Source organism: Lithobates pipiens, unplaced genomic scaffold (genome assembly GCF_037356315.1).
Source record: "Lithobates pipiens isolate NorthernLeopardFrog02 unplaced genomic scaffold, aLitPip1_a1.2 Scaffold_18, whole genome shotgun sequence".
NCBI lineage: Eukaryota > Metazoa > Chordata > Amphibia > Anura > Ranidae > Lithobates > Lithobates pipiens.
This window is the reverse complement of record NW_027507758.1, coordinates 236,419,560-236,445,896: the sequence shown is the minus strand read 5'-3', so window position 1 is coordinate 236,445,896 and position 26,337 is coordinate 236,419,560. Positions and strand designations below refer to the sequence as shown.

General features: G+C 39.5%; 1 protein-coding gene across 8 annotated transcripts in view; it reads left to right on the top strand.

The window, feature by feature from the left end:
- SASH1 (SAM and SH3 domain containing 1) overlaps positions 1-26,082 on the top strand; it is a 279,554-nt gene extending 253,472 nt beyond the window's left edge. For 7 of the 8 annotated variants that reach the window (XM_077486691.1, XM_077486692.1, XM_077486690.1 and 4 more), the window contains 3 exons: positions 11,841-12,775; positions 17,167-17,298; positions 18,239-26,082. In XM_077486691.1, coding sequence (XP_077342817.1) covers positions 11,841-12,775; positions 17,167-17,298; positions 18,239-18,499 — 1,328 coding nt within the window. In that variant the 3' untranslated portion in view covers positions 18,500-26,082. The remainder of the gene's footprint in view (positions 1-11,840; positions 12,776-17,166; positions 17,299-18,238) is intronic. The other variant, XM_077486697.1, reaches the window with a different exon arrangement.
- Positions 26,083-26,337: the final 255 nt, after the last annotated feature.

Genomic DNA, 26,337 nt, shown 5'->3' with positions numbered 1-26,337 from the left:
GGGGGGACTCTAGGTTCCAAGCAGGAGTGTGAGACCAGTGAGGAGAAAGAGGGTAGGGTAGACTGCACTGTCTTGACACACGATGACACTACCAGTTCCAGCGATGTGCCTTGCCCTGCACCTTACTAGCCACCATACGATTGACCAGTGTGCTATGTAGGATGTGCAGTTCCCCACTGCCTTACTAGACCATATGTCCATGGGCATATGTACCCTGCCACTGACAACATGGTTTGGCAACACAGACACATTACATTCCATAATGGATGGCAGGAATACCCAAAATAATGGTAACTGGGCACCTGCCAATGTGGTATAACACTGGCCATAGTTACATAGTCGGTAAGGTTGAAAAAAAAAATACCAGTCCATCCAGTTCAACCTGTTGTGTGTGTGTGTATGCATGTATCTGTCAATATTAAATTGTAGGTCCTTGTATGTTGTGATCGTGATTAACTGCTGATGGTGGGATTGATATAGGAGAATTCTGCAGAAGTTTAAGCTTTGCTTGATCCTCCACAGCGTGGCCCATGCTTAACGTATCCTAAGCCCCTAAAACCCTCCCTGTCTACAAAGACCACAGAGAAGGAGGAGGGGGGTGAAGGGAAAATGAAGAAAGAGGAGGAGGAGTGCTCCCACAAAGCAGAGTCTGGTGTAGAGTCTTGTTTCCAGATGCATTTCCCATGGCTAATATGCTGCTGAAGGCAGAAGATATAGACCACAATTGTGCTCCCTCCAGTCCTCTTCAAGTGTCCTTCCCCAAAATCCTCCCTTTCCTCCTCTCAAATCAGTGGCAGTTCTGGATGGTCTGCCACCTTATCATCCACACCCCCTTTCTCCTCACTGACCAGAAACTTCCTCCTGCCGCAAGTCAGAGATTGTGCAATCATATAACTCTGCTGACTCCTCAATGCCAGTTTGCGGCAGGATTAACAGAAGAGGAAGAGGGCACAATACAACACTTTCAGACATCTTGTTCTACTGTGCTTGGGAGGAGGACGACGCAAAAGGTTTTGTCAGCCACTCCTCTAGCTCCTATGCTGTGGCTGTATAGCAATGCTACACTGATAAAAGGCAGATGTACCCTGCCTGTAGATCACTGGTGGTCAGCTGGGAAGTTATAGGGGACCTCAAGTATGGCCCCTTACACTGCAGAGGGCCGCACAATAGCAACACATTTTATTCACCTCAATGCCCCCAAAAAAAATCAGGATATCGCAATGCACACTGTTGAAGTAATATAACCCATATCATTGTTATCAATGGACACAATAATAACCCCCAGCACTGTTGTCGGTGGACGTGATAATAACCCCCAGCACTGGTGTCAGTGAATGAAGTAATAAACCCCAGCATTGGTGTCAGTGGACGGAATAATAGCTCCCAGCATTGATATCGGTGAACATAGTAATAGCATCCAGCACTGGTGACAGTGAACGCAATAGTAACCACCAACACTAGTGTCAGTACTAGTAACCACCCTTATTTGGTGGTCACTGGCAGTGAAATTTAACCATTGGTCAGTGGCAATGAAAGATAGCACCTCCACCCAGCTTTGGTGGTTATGACAGTTAAATTTAACCTCCACTACATTGGTAGTTGATGATAGTGAGAGCTAACTCTCCTATCTTCCTCCTCCTGCATTGGTGTCCACTAGCAGTGAAATCTATTCCCCCACCACCCCCTGCATTGGTGGTCAGTAGCAGTGAACCCCCCCCCCCCCCCGAACTGATGTTCATGACAGTAAAAATTAACCCTCCCCCCCCCCCCCGGGCATTGCCGGTCATGGCAATGAAAGTTAACCCCTCCATACCATGCCCCATTGATGAAGCGCAGCTTGCTCTCTCTCTCTCTCTCTCTCCAAGCCAGTCCCTCTCTTTTCTTGCCAGCACTGGAACACATTGAGTGTTTCAGCACTTGGTACCCCGCTTGCACTCTGCTTTCTACATGATGCCTAACAGCCCTCGGTCACACGCGGGGGGGGGGGGGGGGGGGCAGCAGGTCAAGTGTAGGGCACTGGTGTGGTCTGTTAGCTGTTTTGTCCTGAAGAACATGATAGCCCAATACTACCTCCAATTTCAGAATCTCTACCTTTCTATTTGGGCTTTTCTAACATTTTATTAGAGTGAATTTCCTAAATTTAATGGCAGCTATGGAAATAGGAGGAATAAAAGTGTGGTTCTTTGGTATACTCTACTGCACAAACATGTAGTGACATGCTGGAAACAGAGCAGCTTTGCCTCTGTCAGCAACAAGTGTATGTTGCACACCCGGAAGTCAAAAAAAGGCTCTGGCATAAGACAAAATAAAATATACCTCCCCAAACTTTTAAATCTAAAACACACTAATCACCATCCATGTTGTATTAACCTGGTAGAAAATAAAAAATATGAATAATGTGAAATAAAAGAAAATAACCCCAATGAAACAAAATAAACTGCAAGGGGGAAAGGCCCAGAGACTAAACAGCAACTAAAGTTGCTGATACCACAAAAATGTATTTCTAAAAAGGGCTATTGAGTCTGAACTGTTGTGCTCATGGCCAGTTTTTAGGTAGTTAGGGGGCTTTAGCTTTAGAGTCAAATATATATATTTTTTGTATATCTGAATAAAAGAACATGGTCAAGAACCAAATGTACATAACAATAAACTGTACAGTACAATTCATGTATCCAGTGCATGTTGAAACATGAGCTTAAGTGATGTACTATTATATGTAAATAGCTTGTGCTATTGAGAACTAAAACCTATATCTCAAAGTAAAATGTGCTAGAGCTTGAGAATGGCACATTCGGTTGTGGGAGGGGAAGGCAGAAGAACAGAAAAAAGAAGAAAGAGGAGGAGAGGAGGGGGGAAAGTTGAGATGTAGGGCAAGATCAAGTAGAGAAAATTTGGGGGGGGGGGGTTGAGCAAGCCTTGGAGAACTAACCTGTGGAATGCAGTCAGTGTTCCCATGTTAGATGGTGGGTGCTAACATGTTTTTCAGCAAGTCTGAAGTGCAAAAATCTAGCCAAATGAGCCACAGTACCTTAAATTTTTCATATGTCATTGTCTAAGGCTAGCATCTCCTCCATGCGCATGATGTTGTTGACAGTGGAGACCCATAAAGACAATATGGGGGTAGTAGTTGCTTAGTTGCTTTCCAAAATAGGGGGATCAGCTGACTGGTGGCTGACAGGAAAAAGCGCAGTAGATTGCATTTTTGGGAGGCTATGGAATCTGGAAGCATGGACAATAAAACTATCTCTGGAATAGGCATCAGGAGGCGATCATAGAGGCTGCTGTGTATGGACAAAACCTGTGTCCAGAGGGGCTGTATTCCAGTGCCGATTCACCATATATGTACATAGGTCCCCTTGGCTGATCCACACCTCCAGCAGGTAGGGGGGACTGATGGGAATATTCTATGCAGCGATTGAGAGTCCCTGTACCATCTGGATAGAAGTTTAAAAAAAAATCCTGAGTGTAGCAAGATATGAATGATTTGTGTGTGAAATGGAAGCTCCTTTCCCAAGTCTGTGGACCACCTCCTGGTGTATGAGGGGAGTAGATCATGTAGTAGTTCTTGCAATAATTTGTAAATGGTAGAGAGTAAGTGCCTGGGTGTTTGAGAAAGCACAGCTGTTCATAACCTGTCAAGGGTCTATGCTTTTGAGTGGAGGAGAATAGATCAGAGCAGAAGGAGGATATGTGAAGTAAGCCTGTTACCATGGTCCCTAGGCACAACAGGGGTACCTGAGGTGGAGTGCATGAATGATCTAGCTACCGGCCAGGTAGAGTGTGTGTACGGGCCTACCAGACAAGACCCCATGCCCTGAGGCAACGTGGTGTGGTCAAATAATGAGGCGAGGGGTCTGTGGATAGGAGGATTGACATCCTTTTTATACCATAAATGCAAGGCAGCTATAGTCAAAGGGGATGAGGAGGAAAGTATATATCCCCATAGTGGGGCCCGTAAGTCAAAGACGGAGAGGTTTGTTCTACCGTGGTGGATGCTTTGGGGAAAGGGCGAGGGAACCATTCAAATATTCCTGCCAGCAGGGCCACCCTATGGTAGAGTTCAAAGTCTGGAAGGCCAACTCCCCCCCACCCCCTTGGAGTTTAGGGTAAGCAAGCAATGTGTGGTGGTTGTGGGATAGGCCTTGATGCCAGACAAAACGTATAGACATGGAGCGCAGAGAACTGAAGAAACGTTTAGGGACAGTTATGAGTATCACCTGAAATAAGTAAAGAAGTTTAGGAAGGGTGTCCATTTTGAGTGTGTTGATGGGGCCAAACCAAGGCATCAAGGACAAGGTTCATGTATCTAAGTCTTTCCTAATACGAGCCAATAAGTGGATATAATTCAGGGTATAGAGATCTGATAGGTTGGAAGGAATTGTTATCCTTAAATAAGAGATGCCTCTGGTACCCCATTGAAAAGAGAATTTGGACCGTACTTGGGCAAGCATAGTAGCTGGTAAGGATATTTTAAGGGCTTCCATTTAAGACATATTTAATCTGAAATTACTAAATTCCCCGAACCTGTGGAATTCGGGCATCAAGAAAGATAGGGATATGTGCAGTTGTTGGATGTATACCAAGAGTTTGTCCGCATAGAGCGAGAGTTTATGGTCAGAAGAGGGTTTCTGAATCCCCACTATGTAATCATTTTGCCAGGAGTGAAATCGGCCGATAACTGCTACACTGAGAGGGGTCCTTGCCTAGTTTGGGGAAGACAGAAATATTAGCATATAATGGGTCTTTAGAGGGCAAGTGGGAGTCATCAATGGAGCTAAACACAGCTGAGGGGCATGATCAGACCATAGTATGTTGCCAAGTGACGCCCTGCTAGGGAGGTCTAACAAAGATTTTGAGACAAGGAAGTAGTCAATACAGCTATAAGAGTTATGGGCTACTGAGTAACAGCTGTAATCTCTCTCGAAAGGATGCTGCACTCACCAGACATCCACCAGCTGAGCGGAGTGTAGGAGTGACTTGATGTATGTGTGAGAGTGGAGTGAGGGATGAAAGACTTACCCGAGGAAGTGTCCATGGCTGGGGAAAGGGTCATGTTGAGATCTCCACATAGAATGAAACAGGGACCGCCAAAAGAGAGTCATTTGTTCAGAACCGTGGACAGGAAGCTCCCATTTTAGTTTGAGAAAAATGATACAGCCTAAGGGATCAATAAAGGAATCCAGAACGTCCAAGTTGAATGATTTATGGAAGGCTATGGAGACCCCACTGGATTTGGCGTGCGGTTCATATTGTGGTACCACGTTTGATACTTATGATTATTAAGAGTAGTGCGGGTGTCCATGCCCCTAAAGTGGGTCTCCTGTAGGAGTAAAATTTGAGTTAGGGCTTGTGAAAATGGTATAATACCTGACTTCTATTTCTATTTATTTTTTATTCTATTATACTAGGTTTGCAACAGAGTTTGCTCAATAGAAAAAAAAAAAAAGAGTTAGAAAAGTACTTTTTTGAAGTTGAAATTAATTGGATTGGGGGCTGCTAAATCTAGCAGTTAAAATTTTACACATCCAAAATATGTGATTTCAGAATATGGTGTCATTGATGCTGCCTGTGAAAATCATACTTTTCTATAGCCCCATATACCATATAGCTCAAAGGCATCTCTCAAGCATGTAATTTGAAGAATCGTGTGTGTTTTTTCCCATGTTGCTCTGGAACTCGCACTAAAAGGACCCTTTCCCCACCGTAAGGTATTTCAAAAATATAATTTTTTTGGTTTTGCTAAATGGCCCCCAAGGCAGTTTCCAGCTCTGTATGCCATTTTTGGACAAAAGCTTGCCTATAATGCTTGAAAATGGTCAAAATTTACCAGCGGAATTCCCTTCACCCCCAGACCTCAGTGGGTTTTGATGCTAAGTTCAGGTTTCATCAATTTCAGACAGGATTCAAGAAACCTACATAGGAAGATTCCTCCATTCCTAGTAAACAGAGGGCCGAGAGGAGTCCCACACCAGTGTGAAGAGAACATAATAGGCCAAATATCATTGGTCTCTAAAAACTGGGGAGAAAATACACTGGTGAAAAAGATAAACTACAAAGATTTTCTTATTCATACTGTAGTCTGGCAACGTTTTCAGCTCTTTGTTCTTTATAATTAAAATGCAGGTTTATCTTTTTGTAACAGAGTTTTAAAGTTTAATTAAATATATTCAGATATCAAAGAAAAAAAAGAGAAATTTCCAGCTCTTAAAAGGTGCTTTCTGCCAGAAGCATATTTTATTATCATTCTCTAAGCCATTTGAAGATGAAAGGAGTTGAATATATTTCACTTAAAAGCAGATTATTATAGGAAAGAGATGGTCTCTTAAACAACGTGGTTTGATCTAGATTTGTTCATGTGTGTTCTGTGTGAAGATGCAAAAGATGAAATATAAAGTTCTTGGTAAATTTTCCTAAATTTTGTATCATGAATAAGATGGACACTTATATTTAGCAATGAGATTAACCCACCTTTTATTGATTTCTAAATCTGCAACATTCATTAAAATTATACTTGCTGAGCCTGGTATAAAGTTATTTGTTCAGGCATTTTCTGTTATAGAGAAACAGCTATCTTTCAGTTGTGTTCCTCCATTGTCACCCTGTCACATACACATCAAATTGAGACTACAAGTGGCCATGCTTTATATTGTGCAGCTATTGTCCACCTTTTCTCATTATCAGGAAACTGTTGGGAGATTGGAAGTACAGCCAACGCTAAAGTGAGTGCATATAGACAGAAAGTCACTGAAAGAGACGGAATGACATTGACACATTGAGATGTAAAAACAAAAACACGAAAATGTTTGATGTACAGTGCTTTAGCAAACTATAGTTAAGTGTTTAGATATACTTTTAGGTATCTCTATCATCTTTTAAGAAATAGATAGTAAAGCTTGGCTATATTTTTGTACCAAGCAAATATTGTTAATTTTCAGGAAGTCTTATGCCGCGTACACACGACCGGACTTAGGTCCGACAGACTTTCGACTGAGTTCTGACGGAGTTCTGACAGAGTTCTGATGGACTTTCCGAATGAACGGACTTGGCCACACACAATCACACCAAAGTCCGACGGATTCGAACGTGATGACGTACGACCGGACTAGAATAAGGAAGTTCATAGCCAGTAGCCAATAGCTGCCCTAGCGTCAGTTTTTGTCCGTCGGACTAGCATACACACGAGTGGATTTCTCGGTAGGAACTGGGTCCGGCGGAGTTCTGGCGGAAAAATTTGAAACATGTTCCATTTCTAAAGTCTGTCAGACTTTTGCAAATCAAAAGTCCGCTGCAGCCCACACACGATCGAATAGTCTGCCGGAATTGTTCCGTTGGACCTTTGATGTTGAAAAGTCCGGTCGTGTGTACGCGGCATTAGTATCCTGTACTCAGGAATTGGCCAGTGCAAGGCATTTAAAACCCCCAAAATTGTATATACTTAAACTTTCCATTCCTACATACATTGTACCCCTACTCATTCACCAAAAAAAGTGTAAAAAAATAAATAAAAACAGACAGTTTTTGTTCCTTTTTTTAGAAACCCCTGATGTCCCCTAAAGTAAATCCAGTGTCAATCACTACGCAGTCCGCTGCACTATCACAGTCCCACTGTAATTCGCTAATCACCACAATTAGTAGTATTAAAAAAAAAAATTCTAGTGTATATATTCCATAGATTGTAGATAATGTTCATGCAAACCAATCAATATACACTTTGAGATTCGTTTTACCAAAGACGTAGCAGAATACATGTTGGCCTAAATTCATGGAGAGATTTGATTTTCTTCATTTAAAAAAAAAAAAAAAAAAACCCAGTAGTTGGAGCTCTATTTGTGTGAAAAAATTATATACATTTAGTTTGGGTACAGCGTGGCATGACCACGCGATTACCAGTTAAAGTAGCGTGGTTAAACATGCCTGCCTTTGTTCATCTCCATTGTGTGAAGGTGGAAAGATTAGTATCACTATTCTTTGCTTGTTAACCTAAGAAAGTTGGGCAGCTCCACTTTGTGGGAAAAGACTTCCCGGGAGAGGACACCCATGCCAGTAAGTGGCATGGCTGCAGCGGTTTAGATGAGACCATTATGTGGCTCAGTTCCACAAAAATAATCACCAATTTAGTTCAGTTATGTACTCAGTACTGTAAACAGGTTAACTTTAAATTGATACTAGAATAAATGTCTAACATCTATTTGGCATCTAAAAACCTAAATATTCAAGCCTGTGGTTGGCTTTTGTTCAAATTCAGGAATAAGAGTCCATACTGTTTCATAGACATTTACATTTTTTCCAGACTTATACAGAGTCCATTAAAATGCAACCCAAATGAGGTTGTCTATATTTCTGGACAGTTGGTAATCTTGACAGTATTACATTTTAGGATCTTGAGCAGCACTAAATATGGTTACACTCAGCACCTGCATAGTATGAAAAAAAAAATTTGGCACAACAGAAAAAAATACCAGGTCTATGCCTTTACTTTTTTTCCTGAGCAGTCTAGGTTCATTAAAAAGCTTTCACCAGTATATGTTTTTCATATGATCATGCTTCTATATAAACCTCACTCTGGAAAAAATGTACGTGTAGGCTTGTTAAGTCATTCTCTGAGTAGCTGACACCTGCTGACCAATTGGAGCATCTAAATGGCATTCTGCCACCCTGTCATTGCACTGTATCTATTTTTACTATATTTCCTGCATTATACTGTAACTGGATTAAAGGGGCAATTCTAACAGCATGCTGTCACATTCCAGACAGTTTCCATCATTCCTGCAGGTTTCCAGGTGATTCTTTGTTACCATTGCTATACAGGAAACACACTTATTGCAGAGCTGTTTTTGTACTGTTTCTATAAACCAGCTAGCACGCAGCATATAGCCCTGGATGTTGCCTAAAACATTATGTAAAAAAAAAAAAGGAACAAAGTAGCCTAAAGTATTTTTTTTCTAAAAGCCCAAGAGGCATTGTTGAACAAAATAGGTAAGAGACAGTGCCTAAAGCAAAATCACATTTCCTGAAGAGCATGCCTAATAGCATTTCTATGGACAAATACTATATTTTGGATTTGGATAATGCATCTACTGGTATGTTTTAACAACATTTCAGTGTCCTGTGTGGATTCAGGACAATATGTTGTGTCAGCATTTTTACAAAGCATAAGCCTTTAGAGCTACCTTGTAGTAAACAGATGCGAGAAGAATGCTGCATAGATGTTAATTATGAGGCCATTGTATGCAAGTTGTATGCAAAAAAGGAGAATCTAGATTCCAAATTTTTATCCAGCGGCCTGTTTTTTCTTTAAAGTGGATGTAAACCCCATTCATGAAATCTGACCTGGGCACATGTTTTGTGCTTTGTTCCTCTGTTATCAGTGTGATAACTTCTGACAAACTCTCTGGCACAGGAGATAAAAGCAGCTGGAAATTTGTGTTGTGGAGGTAACTTAGAGACAGATAAGCAGAAAGCTTGTCTAATCACAGCACAGCTCTGCAAGTTCCTTTTGTTCCTCTATCTATGTGGAGGGGGTGTGGCTTTCCTCCAATCAGCTCACACACAGTGTATGCCCAGACCCCCCCTCCCACTGCCGAAACAGGAAGAAAAGTTTCTAACACGATGTGCACTTTCTAAAGAGTCTAGAAAGCTGAATACAGCAGATATACATGTAAAACTTATGTAGGAAGATTTGTTTAATCTCTGTGTATCATCTGAGGCTATTCACTTCACTGGGTAAATCTGTGGGTTTGCATCCACCTTAATATAGGTTTGGTGGTTAGGTCTTTGCCACAGTAAACAGTTTTTTAAATTATTTGTGCGAGACAAAATAATGATTGGATGCTGGTTGCACTTTTAACGTAAAGCAGAGTTCCAATAAAAAAAAAGTAAAAGTCAGCAGCTACAACTACTGCAGCTGCTGACTTTTAATAATCGGACATTTACCTGTCCCAGGGACCAGCAATGCGGGGGAACAAAGCTCCGCTTATCTCCCCTTCCTCTCTGCAGTGCCAGCATTTCCACTGTGGGTGCCCAGCTGTGACTTCACAGTCGGGCATGCACAAGCCTCGCTGCACACTGACTTGCCGGGCCCTCACCTGGAACCTATGACGTGTCCCAGATGATTGCCGTGGAGGGGGAAGAGGTGAACATACTTCCGGCGCCGCAGTGCCCTGGGAGGAAGTGGGAGCTGGAGGGTTTCCGCCCCCCCCCCCCCAAAAAAAATGGCATGCCAAATGTGACATGTCAGGGGGTCAACTTCCCTTAAAGCGGAAATTCAATTTTTGGATGGAACTCCACTTTAAGCTTTAGAGCAGTGAACACAGGGTTCAAAGTAGAATCTTTTATTCACTGGCAGATTGCATTATTTACTTTTTTTTTCTCACAATTTAATCTACTACAGTTGCGTCTTCTCTTATTACACAAAGATGCAAATATTGACCCTCCCCTAATTACCGAACAGGCCTGCCATGCAAGAGGATTCTTCATGATACTTTGATCATATACTGATTTTGGATATATCAGATGAATGCATGCAATGGAATAATAAATGACAAATAATACAGCACAAAACTACCGTAAGTACAGTATGGTACACATTATGACAAGAACATTTACTTTTTTACTGGTTTTACAATGGTAACCCATCTTTTTCTATGGCTCCAGTTTTGCAATGCAGACATCAAATGGTGTCTTCACATATATTTCGATGCACTCTCCTGCAGTCTTGATGTCCGTAGTTTTTGGCTGATACATCCAATAAGTTTTGAATGTTCTTCAGTAGTAGTAGTAGTGCTCAATACTGACCCCGCCTCACTCTGATGGGCTGGTGGTGTAGCAGGAAAACATCTAAAAGATATTTCCAGCATCATGACTTTTGAAAGGTAATAGAGACAATTTACTAGTAATATTCTGGGCCCCCACTTTCCTCTCGCTCAGATAGTACTAAAGGACTTGCTTTGACCACACAGTTTTGTTTAAAAAAGATTAATAGCTAACAATCAATGGTATGAGGGAAAACTAGGAACGCTGAAAAAGATTTTAAAAAGGATGAAAATTGCAACAAAAGAGAGATGTAGTTGCCCATTGTAGCCATCTGGTTTAAAGGATGTCTGTATACATTATTAATAATACTAATAGTAATATTAAAATATACAATAATAAACTGCTAATAGAAGCTAAACTACTAGGTATAGATAAATAATGTCTAAAGCAATGGGCCATCAGATTATTAGAGTTTTTCTAATGAACCAAATATAAGATGTCTAATTGTGGCTAAAGTTCAACTTAAAGCTATTAAGTCATGCAAGAAAAGTTGGCACCTCATAAACCTTAAAGTGATTAAATCTTGCTTTAAAAAAATAAGTAAATAACAAACATGTTATACTTACCTGCCCTGTTGCAGTAGTTTTGCACAGAGCAGCCCGAATCCTCCTCTTCTTGGGTCCCTCTTTGTTGCTTCTGGCCACTCTCTGTGTATCCATTCAGACATGGAGCTAATTGACTTTGATTGACAACCGCGGGATGCAATAGCACCGCCACTGTGCCCCAGACAATTAGGAGGAGAGTGCCGGATGGTTGAGGGAATCGTGAACATCGTTGGATAGAGAAGGGGCTCAGGGTAAGTATTAGGGGGTGCTGTGGGGCCTGCTACACAAAAAAGGTTTTTTGTCCTAAAGCATAGAATGCCTTTCAAACTCCTTTAATAATAAGGTTGGATGATGTATTTTCACATTGTGAAAATTGTTATAATGTGCTAAAGAATACTTCTATATGTACTTACTGTAATAACTATAAAGTTTGACCTCCATCTCAAAGTAAATGTTATGTACTGTAATATGTTTTATTTATAGGCAAAAGTCCAGTGACTTCTCCATTATTGCCTAAGCCTTCCACTACTCCGCTCACGGACTACCCAGGTCTGAAGGTGACCAAAGAAGTAACGCAGGGAGTCAGTGAAAATGTCGGACAGCTTCATGATCACACTTTCTATACAAAGTTAGTCAACCTTACAGGAACTAAAAAGAACAGAAGAAGTCTACCTGTTGGGGTCTGTGCAATTAACGAACAAGATGGGCGAAAATCTCTAAAGATCTGGCCAAGATCTCACTCGTTGGATAATCTTCAACAGGAAGGAAACGATCTTCAGTGTATTAATGAAAATGTTTTTTCACCAGATAAAACAGAATCTACTAGTTTTTTGGAGGAAGGAACAGGAGATGTACATGACAAAATATCTTGCAATATGAATACTGTGGTACATGACAGGGCTGTTGAACGCATTGAAATCGCAAGGACATCTCATATACAAAGCCATGATAAAGATCGCACAGCCCAAAACACAAATGATTTTTCATGCGTATCTACGGACAAAACAGTGGTAACTTCTGTAGAGCCCAGGGTCCCCGCAAAAAACCCTTCACAGCCTCCTCCAGTTCCTGCCAAAAAATGCAGAGAGCGATTTGCTAATGGGCTGAGCCATCCTCCTCTAAGTCTTACTATTTCCAATACTGAAGAATCTTGTCTTCCTGTTATAAAATCAGGCTTATTAGGACCAAACGAAAGCTCTATACTTCCTGCACATGAGTGTGTTTCCCCAACCACCTCACGGCTGTCATGGTTTCCTAATTCCCCAGATGCTTCAAATGTTCCACAACATGCTGTAAAACTGGGCCCTGTGTCAGCCAGAAAGATGGCTGTTGCCAGAGGAATGGATCAAGAATTATTAATAGAAAACAAGCTGCAGGATGAAGAAATTGATCTTACTGAGGAACCATACTCGGATAAGGTAAATAAAACTACTGTCCTTTATATGTTTTTGGAAGCTGATATACATTTTTTTGGTTATGATTATTTTTTGTCATAACCATCAGGGCTGGCCCCTTACTTGGATCGGTGATCACCCAAGTCTCAGTGACTCTGTGATCACAGTGCTCTCTGCATGCACGCAGGGAGCATGCATAGGGGAGGCCGTCATTTGATGATGGCAAATTCAGGTCCGCGCTGTGTCAGTCATTGGGCTATAGCACGGACGCCAACTGGTTAATAAAAGAAACCGCATACAGCTTTTTTTTGTCAGTCTTTTTTTTTTTTTTGACGTATGGTGAAGTGTCTGATAATCATATCAATAACTGCAGTACCATACAGCATGCTCTACATTACATTGTTTCTTCACGTTGAGTCCATCTCTATGGAGGAAAGAGGTGGAAATGATTGTTTACTTAGATTTTGTGTTTGTGCAGTTTGAATTATATGTCTAGCATTGTATAAGGAGATACAGGCGGTCCCCGGGTTACAAACAATTCCTACTTACAAACAGAGGGAGACAACAGGAAGTGAGAGGATATCTAAACCCTAGGAAGGGAAATTCACTCCTGTAATAGTTATCATGGGAAAAAGGTGTCTCCACTGAAGGGTTTATCACCAATCCTTGTTTCCACAACAACCCAAAATTTTCTAAATCAAATTGTCATAGGGACAGAAAGTGAGGTGAAATTTCTGAACAAGGGCAAAAACAGCAAAACAAATGTTACAGGGGTGTTAAACCTTTCCTATGCTATCCAAAAAGCTTAAAAATATTTTTTTTGGTTATAGCTATACTTAAAAAATGTACCTGTTCCGACTTACAAACAAATTCAACTTAAGAACAAACTTACAGACCCTATCTTGTTTGTAACCCGGGACTGCCTGTACAAGGCTAAAGGGCAGCATTAAATGTTTTCATGATTGCTTTACATGCAATATTAAAGCTGGCCATACATGGGCAGCACAGTGGTGTAGTGGTCACCTAGCAGTAAGAAAAGTCGCTGGTTTGAATCCCAATCACGACACTACCTGCCTGGAGTTTGCATTTTCTCCCTGTGCCTGCGTGGGTTTCCTCCGGGTACTCCGGTTTCCTCCCACAAACCAAAGACATGCAGGTAGGTTAATTGGCTTCTGTCCAAAATTGGCCCTAGTATATGAATGGGGACCTTGGATTGTGGGCTCCTTGAATGTGTAATGTACAGGGATAGGGACAATTGTAGACACTCAGGTTGAACTGGATAGACTGGTGTCTTTATTCAACCTTACTAACTATGAAACATGAATCAGTTTTGTTTTGTTTAATGAGCGGGTTGAAGTAAAAAAAGTAAAATAAAACGGCCCAAATTCCCCTATCTACACACTTGATGTGGATGGGGGAATTCTTCCCGATGAGTCATTGTATTCTAACATCAGGGACACTTCCCCATTGTAAGCCGCTCTTGAATTTTTACTGCTCCTAAACCTCATGAAGCATTTTGTAATGTCCCGTTTGGTGGTACAGTTCTCATAAATGTGTTTCTCTGCAGCAAGCTGTAGTTTTGCTTCATCTTGTGCTACATGTCAAATGCATGATGAATACATTTGCATGTATCCTAATACAAACAGTTGAAAGTTTACTTCCTCTGTTAACCACTTCTCTTCCTTTGGTCATTTATAAACAGCCTGAAGGTTGAAGTGGTTATACTGGAATCATGGCTGAGGCTGCAACCATGATCCTCATAAGAGTGCACAAAGGGTGTGCCTAAGCACACCATAATCCCTCTGTGCTATCAGAATCTGGCTGATTGGCTGCAGAAAAAAGGACTGGGGGATCTTTTTTTTCTCAGTAGCTTTCTCTGTCTCAATGCAAGACATCAGGGGTCTGTTTAGACCCCTGATATTTCACCAAAGCCCCTCAATGGGGCTCCTAAAAAAAAAATGTAATAAATAATAAAAAAATGATTGTGAACATTTTTTGTAAAAAAATAAAATAAAATTGTAAAAAAGTTATAATAAAAAATAAAATATAAAAAATAAACTACTGACACCAATCTCTGCCCTTCTGACACTATCCACTGCTCTACTGATACCAATGTCTGCCCTACTGACATTGTCCACTGCTCTACCAACACTGTCCATTGCCCTACTGCTATATATAGATATATAGATCTATATATAGATATATACTGTATTTATCGGTGTATAACATGCATAGGCTTATAACACGCACCCCAATTTTAGGAGGTAAGTTTAAGGAAAAAAATATATTTTAAATAAAGAACTTTGAAGCAAATCAGGGTCACAGCTCATCAATGCACCCTGCTCAGTGCCCATCTGCAGCCTCTAAATTGCCCATCAGTGCACCCTGCTCAGTGCCCATTTGCAGCCATTAAATTGACCAACAATGCAGCCTGTTCAGTGCCCATCTGCAGCCTATAAATTGACCAACAATGCAGCCTGTTCAGTGCCCATCTGCAGCCTCAACTTTCCCATAATTACAACCTCACCACTGTGTTTTATTATCACTGCTGTCTCCGAGTGCCACTGAATTACCCAGAGCCACGATCTCCTGTGTGCCCGGCGCTCCGCCACTCACAGCCACGCCTCCTGGCACTGCTTATATGATAGACAGAACAGTGGCTCAATGCGGGGCCAGGAAGTGTGGCTGTAAGTGATGGAGCGCCAGGTACACAGGAGATGGCGCCTCTATATAATTCAGAGGCGCTCGCTCCTCTTCCCTCAGAGACGGCAGGGATCGGTATATAACACTCCAAAGACATGCAGGTAGGTTAATTGGCTTCTGTCCCAAATTGGCCCTAGTATATAATGGGGACCTTGGATTGTGGGCTCCTTGAAGGTAGGGACCAATGTGAGTGTGCAATGTACAGGGATAGGGACAATTGTAGACACTCACTCAGGTTGAACTGGATGGACTAGTGTCTTTATTCAACCTTACTAACTATGTTACACGCACCCACAATTTCCCCCTCATTTTAAGGGGAAAAAAGTAGGTGTTATACACTGATAAATATGGTATATATACAGTATATATACACACATGCAAGCGTGTTTGAATTTTGGGGTGCACACCCTAATACAATAGGCTGCGCACGCCTATGATGATCCTGATATCCTTTTTTAGAGGCGGTGACTTTTATGTAAAAGTGATCCGAAAAGGCTATAGAGTCTCTGGATCACTTTTACAGTTGGCAGAAGGGGATTCCTCCTTCCCACTGCCGCCGCCTTTGCTGTCCTCTCCTGTCCAATCAGGGAGCCCAGTGAGATGTGACCAGAATCATCCGCTTCACTGGGACAGTGAAAGGAACTGATGTTGTTCCTCCCATTGTGTGACATCAGAAACCAGAAGCAGCAAGGATTTTGTCACTTCTGCTTTTGGTCTTATGTAAACAAGCTGTTATCGGCTTGTGACAGCATCTGATCTAGCTGATCTGGGTTTGATCAAATGAGTTGGATCAGATGCTTTATAGGCCAGAGGAGAGATCTGGGGTCTAGTAGACCCCAGATCACTACAAAAAAGAGGACCTGTCATGGTCCATGGTATTACAAGAGAAATCATTCATCCCTTGTCATAGCAATAAAGGTGATCCAAAAATAAATAAAGATGCAATGTATAAATAGATTAAAATCAATAATAAAAAAAAAATCCTCCTTCCTTCCTCCCTTTGCTCGTGGGGAAATAAACGTAATAAATTTAGATGCCATTAAGCCCTATTCACACCAGTGTTATTTGTCAACAAGTCCCACCCAATTGCCAGCAGTGGAACCATTCATGTTGCAGCGGTTATAAAAAGATTCCTGCACTACTTTTTTCCAATTTCATTACGACTTGAATAGACTTCTGTTAAATGAAGTCCTAAGCCACAATCCAAATTGGCGCAAATCGCACTGATCTGTGACTTAGAAATTTCACTGAAGTAGCACGATTTCAATGCCTCACCTTTAGGGCTAAAATTAATGAAAATTTGCATTGTGCGATTTGTCATTTTAGCAGAGCATTTCGATTTTGCGGGTCAAAAACTCTGTGTGATTGCAGCCTTCAGGTACACTAACGTGGACTTTCAATCAAACATATTGCATTTCATTTTAGCATACCTAAAACACTGTTTAGCACATCCTAAAGTGAAACTCCATTAAAAAAAAAAAATGACTGATGAGGAAATGAATTTGCAACCTAGAAAAATCTGTGAATTTGGACTTTTTTTGTTTAGTTTAAATATGTGTGCACACAATTCATAGGGCAAAATCACTTGGGTGACTGAGTAGCTGGATTCCTCAGATCTGCGTGCAAATATTCAGGAGATTCAAAAAACTGTTGGTTCTTGTTTTGGTTTCATGGTGGTCATGAAAATTCAAAATCCTTTTCTCTTGTGGTAGCATGGTCGCTGTGGTATCCCAGAAGCCTTAGTGGAAAGATATGCTGAAGACGTAGGACAGCCGATAAAAGATGTTGCAGGCTGGATGGACGATATTCGTGTCAGACTTCTGCGAAAACAGCATCGCATGGCTGTAAGTGTTCCTTATGTAACTTTCTTTATTTGCATTAGGTCTTCATTTTCACGTATAACCGATACACAAATGTGTTTGATTCAAATCTATGTAGAAATCCAATACCATATGCTATTTCACTCTTCATTTTAAGTAAGTACCAGGACTTAAAGGAAAACCTTTAAGCCACGGGTCGGGAGCACATCTGCTTGGGTGCCCCCAGAACAAACTGCTTCCTGTGGGGGCACTCGGCAGGAGGGAGGAGCCAGGAGTGCCGGTCTGAGACCCAAGAAGAGGAGGAGTGGGGCTGCTCTATGCAAAACCATTGCACACAGCAGGTAAGTATAACATGTTTGTTATTTTAAAACAAAAAAAAAAAAGGCATATCACTTTAATAATATTTCCGACTGCAGACTGAATTTTCATTTGCAGAGATATTTGTACAGCTTCAAACATTCCCAGGCAGAGACAAAATGGAGCTTCTCCAGTACTTGAGTACCATGGGATAAAAGTACAGTATAAAATCATTGATCCATAAATCCCGATATGCTTTTTCTTTGAGTAATACATATTTGCAGGCCTTTAGACCACAAATTCTGGCATTACACATAATGATATACAATATGTTTATCATAGATGAGATTGTATCAGATCAACTTTTGTTTAAAAACAATTTTTCAACCAAACCAAGAAAGATTCATTTGGTTTGGTTGTGCCAGAACTGATTTTCCAGTAAAAATGTTTGTTTATTCTTCAAATCAACCAGTTAGTACAATTGAACGATGGTATTGCTGCTTGCATAAAATTGGTACCGATAGAGGCTTTTGGGAAGCAATATTTATTTTTACAGCAATATTCCTTTTTACAGCAATATTCATTATTACCAAAAGCCAAGTTATGTTTATGTGTGAAGTCTGAGCTGGTACTAATTTAACATTATTGCCAATTGTCCTCTTTGCAGATACCAAGTGGAGGTCTAACAGAGATCTGCAGAAAACCCATATCTCCTGGGCATATTTCATCTGTTTCCGACTGGCTTATATCAATTGGCCTTCCTATGTATGCATGCCCTCTGTTGGAAGCTGGATTCACAACATTAAATAAAGTGCCTGCTCTCTCACAGACTCACTTACGAGGCATTGGAATAAAAGAAGAGAGACATATAAACAAAATACTAGAAGCGGCAAGACTTATAAAGACCATAACACCAGAAGCAGTTTAAATTGTGGAACTGTATTTGGAGACCTGCTTTTACCAATAAATATGGTTGCCAGTACACAATGAACAGTGAAGCACGATTTTCAGATGGCGTATGACATTATGTTGGCAGAGCTTTGAAATCCGTTCAACTATGTGCATTGCAAGCTGCAATTCTGACTATTCTATCTGTGCACCTAAAAGACATGTAAGGTTGTGGATAAAGAGGAGTGCTTTACAGTATCTACACACACTAGTCATTCTCCTACTTTCAGATCGGAGGACTTAACTACAATAGGCCAACATGTTACAATGAATTTTAATGGACATTTGAAAAACGAATGCAAATGTGCTTTTACATATTAATAACATTAGCAATTGATGTGGCTTAACTGCAGTAACAATCTTATTTTGCCTTAAATTCTTCATTTTCAGTAATGAATTTAAAACAAAGTCTGTTTCATTGGTTATAAAAATACATCATCATCAATAGTGGAATGTGTTTATAAAAGCAAACATTTTGCTGAATGCCATGTTGTCCTATTGTAACTTTCACTTGTATGAGAGACCATTCAAAGTCTGTGCATTATCAGTATTCAGGAAAAGTCAACAATGTAACTAGCAGAAATTGTTCCACGTGGTTGCTTTTTACTATATGATATACGCCAGTTACAGTAAGTGATTTCAACAACTGGATTGCTAAGCTTTGCACAACTTCTGAATTCTAATACAGAATGCAAACTTATATACTGTACGTTTCCCAAAAATGAAAATGTATGGGTGGTTTAATGGGTTCATGCTAGCAATGTATATTTATACAGCACCTGTTAGAGCAGGGATTGTATGAAGCCTGGCTGAAAAGGGAAACCATTACAAGGGATTACAATTTCTGCAAATTTATAGCCAACAAATACCCTTATGTATGTTAAAGCATGGTGTGGGGATCTTGTGGTCTGTGGCAACCTCTTCATTGGCTTAACCCATACGCCAGCCATGTTTGTCAAGCAAGAACCAGATCCATTCAATTTCATCTCTTGTTTAAAAGTAACATAGTATTTGATAAAGCATATATACAGTATACTGTATGTAGTATTTTGTATGACAAAATCATGTTACAACAACCTGCATTGACAGGTATGCAAGGATAATTCTGAGAATTTGGTTAATCTGATGCAACACAGAAAAAAACGTATTTCCTTCTATATAACGAACAATTTAATTCAAAGTGCAGATGTTTAAAACCGTAAAAAGAAAAAAGTAAACTGTACAATAGATTAATAAGCCTGTTCATCCAGAATATGTAACACACTTCTTCAATCATCTGGAGAAAGGCCAAAAATCTGATGGCGGTATTTGTCATATCTAATGATATGATTCTTTAACTGTTCTAGACTGAGCTCAAAAAATAGATTCATTTTACAATATCAAATTGTATTTTTCAGTAATAAATATATAGTATATTCATAATACTTTTTAAGCAGTGTTACAAAAGGCATCTTTATTTTATAAACATGATATGGAAGTGTACTATTTGGCACCAATTTATATATCACCTAGAGAACAGCTATTGTTTCTGTAAGACAGATATGAAGTCAGTAATTGATGGATCACTTAGAAAGTAGCCACTCATTCAGCATGACCTGCCAAGTGAGTTAGGTTAAAAATACATATATCCATCAGGTTCAACCAAAAGACAGAATTAAACCATTAAAAACACACACACACACACACACACACACACACACACACACACACACACACACACACACACACTCCCAAACCCTTGACTTACCCACAGGAAGGCAAAAACCCTTATACAGTATAGTTGAATTTGCTACAGCAGGGAAATAAATGCCTTCCTGATTTTTGAATGCAATCTGATATTCCCAAATTAACAATCTCCAGTGTTACTGCTTATATATTTTAATATCCTATTATATTTTGTGCACTTAGAAACAAGCAACTAGTATTTTTAGGAGAGGTCAGCAGTGATCTACATAATCCTCTAATTTACAGGTTTCTTTTCATATTAGAAGCATTGGGAATCACTTGCATTGCCATTAATGTAAAGATTTAGGTAAATGTATGTAAATGTTCAACCAATCAGTAAATCTGTCTGCTATTTTAAAGTGGATGTATCAGTCTGAACGTACAGTTTTACTTTTTATCTGACAGTAAGTGAATGTAATGCCAGAAGTGAGTTAGGAATATAGAGGAGCTCTGGGAGAAACAAAAAAAAAATGATTCCTTATTTAGGGCAGTGCAGCTGAAGTGAGATGCAAGAGATGGATCCACCTAAAGTTTGTGAAGAGCTCACACTGTTGCCTGCCTTTGGTATGTTGCACGCTTCCTTTCTAGACTGAAATATTTTTTGCAGGCTTCCCTTTACTGCAGATAATTTTACAATGGGGTTTAATTATTAAAACTGGAGAGTACAAAGTCTGGTACAGTTCTGCATAGAAACCAATCATCTTTCAGTTTTTTTTGTCAAAGCTTAAAGTGGAAGTAAACTCCCCTATCGTTTTCATCCACGGAAGCTGCCATCTTTGCCTCTGTTTAATCTTCAGCTGCCATGGTGCTGCACATGTGATCCGTTATGACACCAGTCATTGGGTGGTTTGACAGTTTGGTTGAGAGCACAGCCAATGTGCAGTTAGCTAGTTAGTTTTTGAAACTGTTTAAATCAATGGGTTTACAACCACTTTAAAGTGGTTGTAAAGGCTCGACCTTCTGTGTGCAACAGCCACCCTAATATTTACATGGGCCCCATCTCAATCCAGCGATTGGCGGAAGAGCAGTGGCTCCCCTGGGTCTCTTCCTCCTCATTGGCTGAGACAGTGGAGGAAGCCATTGGCTCCTGCTACTGTCAATCACAGCCAATGAGAGAGCGGGGGCAGGGCCTAGCCACGCTCCATCTGTGAATGGATGCACAGAGCAGCAGCTCAAGAGCAAGCCTGCTCAGACACCCCCATAGCAAGCTGCTTGCTAGGGGGACAGGAGTGAGGGGCCAGGAGTGACAGTGGGGGACCCAAGAAGAGGAGGATCGGGGGTGCATATGTTTGTTATTTAATAAAAAAAATCTACCTTTTAATATAACTTTAAAGCGGGAGTTCCGCCGTTTTTTTTTTAGCCAGCAGCTACAAAAAATGCAGCTGCTGACTTTTAAAATAAGGACACTTACCCGCTCAGCGCGCCCGCGATGTCGGAACCCGAAGCCGATCTCTCGATTGTCTATCGTGTACTGCCGCCGCCATCTTGGGTATGGGAATCAGGAAGTGGAGCCTTGCGGCTTCATTTCCCGGTTCCCTACTGCGCATGCGCGAGTCGCGCTGCACAATAAGGATGGTCCCCGCTGTCTCTGGGATCCGTGTGTTTCCCAGCAGACAGCGGGGGACCTGCGGAAAGGGGCGTGGATTCTGCGGAAAGGGGCGTAGATTCTGCAGATATCTATGCCAGAAGTGGGTGCAGATACCTGTACTGTAGGGTTCCAATGAGCGGACACTCCACTTTAGGGTGGAGCTCCGCTTTAATTGAACAAGCAGAAGTTAGAAGCTGATTGGTGGCTACCAGCTGCACCAGATTTTTCACCCTCCAGTTTTAGTAAGTCAACCCTAATGTGAGCCCTCTGATTGGCAGGATTGTGTTAATAATGTTTTGCAGTCTACTAAGAGAGTCCGCGTAGTTCAAATTATGCCCATACGATCCTTTTACACGACAAAAGTGATAATAATTTTATATTTGTGTTTTCTTTATTGTTTTAATACATTCTTGGACTACAGTTATGTCGGGAAACCACTCTTTGAACACAATTCTTAAAATGCAATGAAACATTCCTGAAACAAAATAATATAGCTTATATGTATCACAACATCAATATTCACATTTGTGATTCACAGTTACATTTCAGAACTGAATTTTAGTCTGATGGACCACACACTACTTGTGCTGTCTGGAGAACATTCCATTTTGCAATGGTTTAGTCTTGCACAAAAGGTGACATTTGAATGATATTCATCCTGTAATAACTAAACTATAAATCGGGTATGTAAGCACAGTAGAAGTATATAATCATGTTTGTTTATACAATGACTTGACAAATGGAGGAAAGAAAAGTGGGTGTTACCTATTTTAACTAATCAGGCGATAGCTGTAACAGCAGTTGTTGGCGCACACCAACTTGTGGTTACTATGCTAAATTGTTTCCTTTGCTAAAGTTATATTATGCTATAAACTTATTTTACTTGGCTGTGCCATTTTCTTTGTTTGCTCACTTTACAATGTTTGCTTCAGCTACTCTGTCTTTTATACATTTCCATAAATATTACACCAAAATTTTATGACTGGTAAAATACAAGACACGGACAACTATTCAGATATTTAATGTGCCTGGAAAATGTATATTATAGATTAAATCAAACATTTTCACCAGGTACAGATGTACAGAGTTCAGATTTTACTAAATTTTACTAATCTAAAATCACTTGGCATTACAAAGGAAAAACATGCATCTTCTTGTGTACTGCTGAGTATTAATTTCATTTTTATATGCAAAATAATGCCAAACTTTTAAGGTCCATGAATTATTTTAGAAATAAAAAAACTATATATATATATATATTCTTTTTATGTACAGTTTATTTCAGTTGCAAACTACAGAGATTTATATTATTCCAGATGTATAATTGTATAAATAATATTGCATTTTTTGACATATTTTAAATATTAACTGCAGAGATCTAATGCTTGTTCACAGACCAGTTGACTGTGTAATTTAGGTTGCTGGGGACTTCTTGTGATATAATGGCGCAGATACAACTGCTAATCTGACTGTACAGCCATTTCAAGGCAAAACACATAACACAGTATGTTTTTTTTTTTTTTATGCAAGACTATGTTTTGAAGATATAATTACCAGTCAGTCCAGGATAAGAGCCTACAGCTAGTTTAAAATAGTAAGGTAACAAGTGCTTCCATCCGCAACCATACAAAAGGCTCAGAAATGTACTTGGATACCAATTATCATTTTTATATTGCTTCTGAGATTTGTACCACCACTGTAAAAAATGTTTTTTTTTTAAATAAACTTACATTCTAAGTATTATGAACTGCACAACTTCATGATAGCAATAATACTTAGTATGTAGCTTCATTACAGGGGGAAGACATATTTGCACATTGTAGCACAAAATGACTGATCATATCAGTCACACACAACACAACATTGTTCAAAAAAGATAAAAGCCAATCAAGTTAAACTTGTTCTTATAAATTCTAACACAGTCTATTTGCAAAAAGCTAATTCTAAACCCTAGTGGGGGTAGTTGTTACCTTATGCTCACAATGGGGAAACAATTTCCTTTTCTAATTGTGTTCATGGAAATCTGAAATATTCTCAATATACCATATGTAATTCATTAAAATGTAAATAGATATTTGTCCTCTTTATTACAGGGCTTAAATCTGAAGCCAAATCTAAAAAATAAAACAGCTATTATTTTTTATTAAATTTTTTTTTCATGTTTGCCTCAAAAGATTTCCCGTTACTTTCTGTCATGTAGACTCAAGAGGAAGTAAGAGGATATATTTCCAGTATAAGGAATATCCACTCTTAGACAATTGTCATGGGAACATGTGCCCCCATTGTAAGAGTTCCTCTCTATTCTTAGTTTTGATGGCAACTGCAAATTTGGGATTTATTCTCACTTCCATTCCCGATGTCATTGGTGATCAGAAAAATTATAATAATTGATATAAAACGTATATAGCGGTAGTCACACTGCCTTCTCACCGGTGTGAATATGCTCAGGCCATTCAATTGGTCCCTCAAGCACAAAGTGCCACTTGAATGAGGTCATGTAGTTGCAGTAATAACACTGGTAACATATCAAAGCTTTTAGGAAATATAAGTAAAAGTGTGCATTCTTTATTGCTTGTCTGCATATATAAGTTCTCCAAGAAAGTCTTGCTTGAACATTTCTAAAGTTACAAAAATGCCTGAAAATAAATGTGCAGTTTTAAACTTTAATGTAATCAAACTACAACTCCTAGCATGTTGTATCAGTATTTTTTTGGAAACTAAGGGTAGACTGACAAAGTTACATAAAGAAACAAAGTTAGCATTGGAGGTTTCCGAGTGTGCACTGGCTTTATCTAAAGTCAGAACTCAGACATGCACCCCCTTCCCACAATGCAATGTAGGTGGGGTAGCAGCCTGTGGAGAGCTGTCCATGTAGTCTGTGCCTGAACAGTAACACATTTAGAATTTCCGTGCTAGTTCAACCCTAAACATGAAGTGGAATCTAGATTTAATTATATGCCAAGTCCTCAAGGCTATGATCCAATTTTATACCACAACAGAAAAGAAAGGGGGAACAATAGCAACAGGGACTTTAAATGAGGAAGATTGTCCGATAAAGAAATGCATGTATATAAAAACATTTATCAAAAATTATTTTTTTCTTTTTTGTATACTATTGAAAAATATCCAATTATCATAAAATCCCTATATATAAAATGAAAAAATATATTACATAGATACGTTTGTGTACAATATCCACTCTCTAAATATCCTTGTGGTCTACATTCACATTTCTGGATGTGTTTTAGATATTGACTGAGGATAGTTATGGAATTGGTATTGTACACCATGTGATATATTTTTTTATTTTATATATGGGTTTTTATGATAATTGGATACTTTTATATAGTATACTAAAATAAAACAAAATACTTTTTAATAAGTATGGTCTTTTAATAGATGTATTTTTCTCATTGGTACATTTGTAGTCATTGTCGCTATGGCTTCCCCTTCCTTTCAGTATTTCCAAGCTACAGATCGCTTGGGGCTATCAGCATGTGCTAGAACTAAATTCTAATATGGTTGAAAAGTTCTGGTGCCTACCATAACCCATAAATCCTGATTTTCCTACTGGCAGTTCCTTTTAAGACAATTATTTATGCTTATATATTTGTAAAAGATACTAAGAGTCTTTATCAAATGATATATTAAAAGTTGATGTGTTACGAAATTCACTTTAAGGGTTGTGAAAACAGTGTGGCTTTCTATCACCTAGCATACACACCATTGATAATTGTATCTAGACTGAATCACTGTGTCTGCCATAAACTAACCTTTTCCTTTTGGACATTTCTAAGCATCTTAATTAAAGGGACTGCAGTCCTTCCTCCAGTGGCACTGTATACCAATGCATATAATGCTTTCATTTTTCCATATCATTGCAATATACTATTTGTATATTAAAATGTTGAGTCCATATACCTTTTGGAAGAGAAATAACTTTAAACAACTAATGTTTAACTATGTTGCACTTTCTGTATATGAAATCCATATTTAAATAACTTATTTTTTTGCCATTCACCATTCTGAAATTGTAAGTAGTTGTAATATACATGGCATCAACATTGCATTGCAGTTTGCTTCAGCCTTAGAAAGCTGTGTATTGTAAAAATATGAGTGTGTAAAGAATATTGTACTCGTCTAGCAAAAAAGTATGGTTGATTTTTATTTCCTGTGAATCAAAATATGTCTATAATAGTGTAATTCTGTTCATAAGAAAAATAAGTAATAAATACATTTACTTCATCTTCTCTAAGTTTATGTGTGATGTGTTCTCTAGTTTGTTTAATGGCATATGGTGCAGTGGAATGTAGATCGATTAAAGAGTGACCTAAAGCGGATATCATCACTCTCAGATCACTATAGGTTGCAGAGTAGAGGTATTAGAAGCTGCAGCTGGAGGGATGTCCAAGATAATCTTTTCCTTTCCTCCCCAGCCTTAATGTCCTTGGCCCACCCATTTCATTCATCAGATTATAATGCTTTCAATCATGGAGACTCGGCAT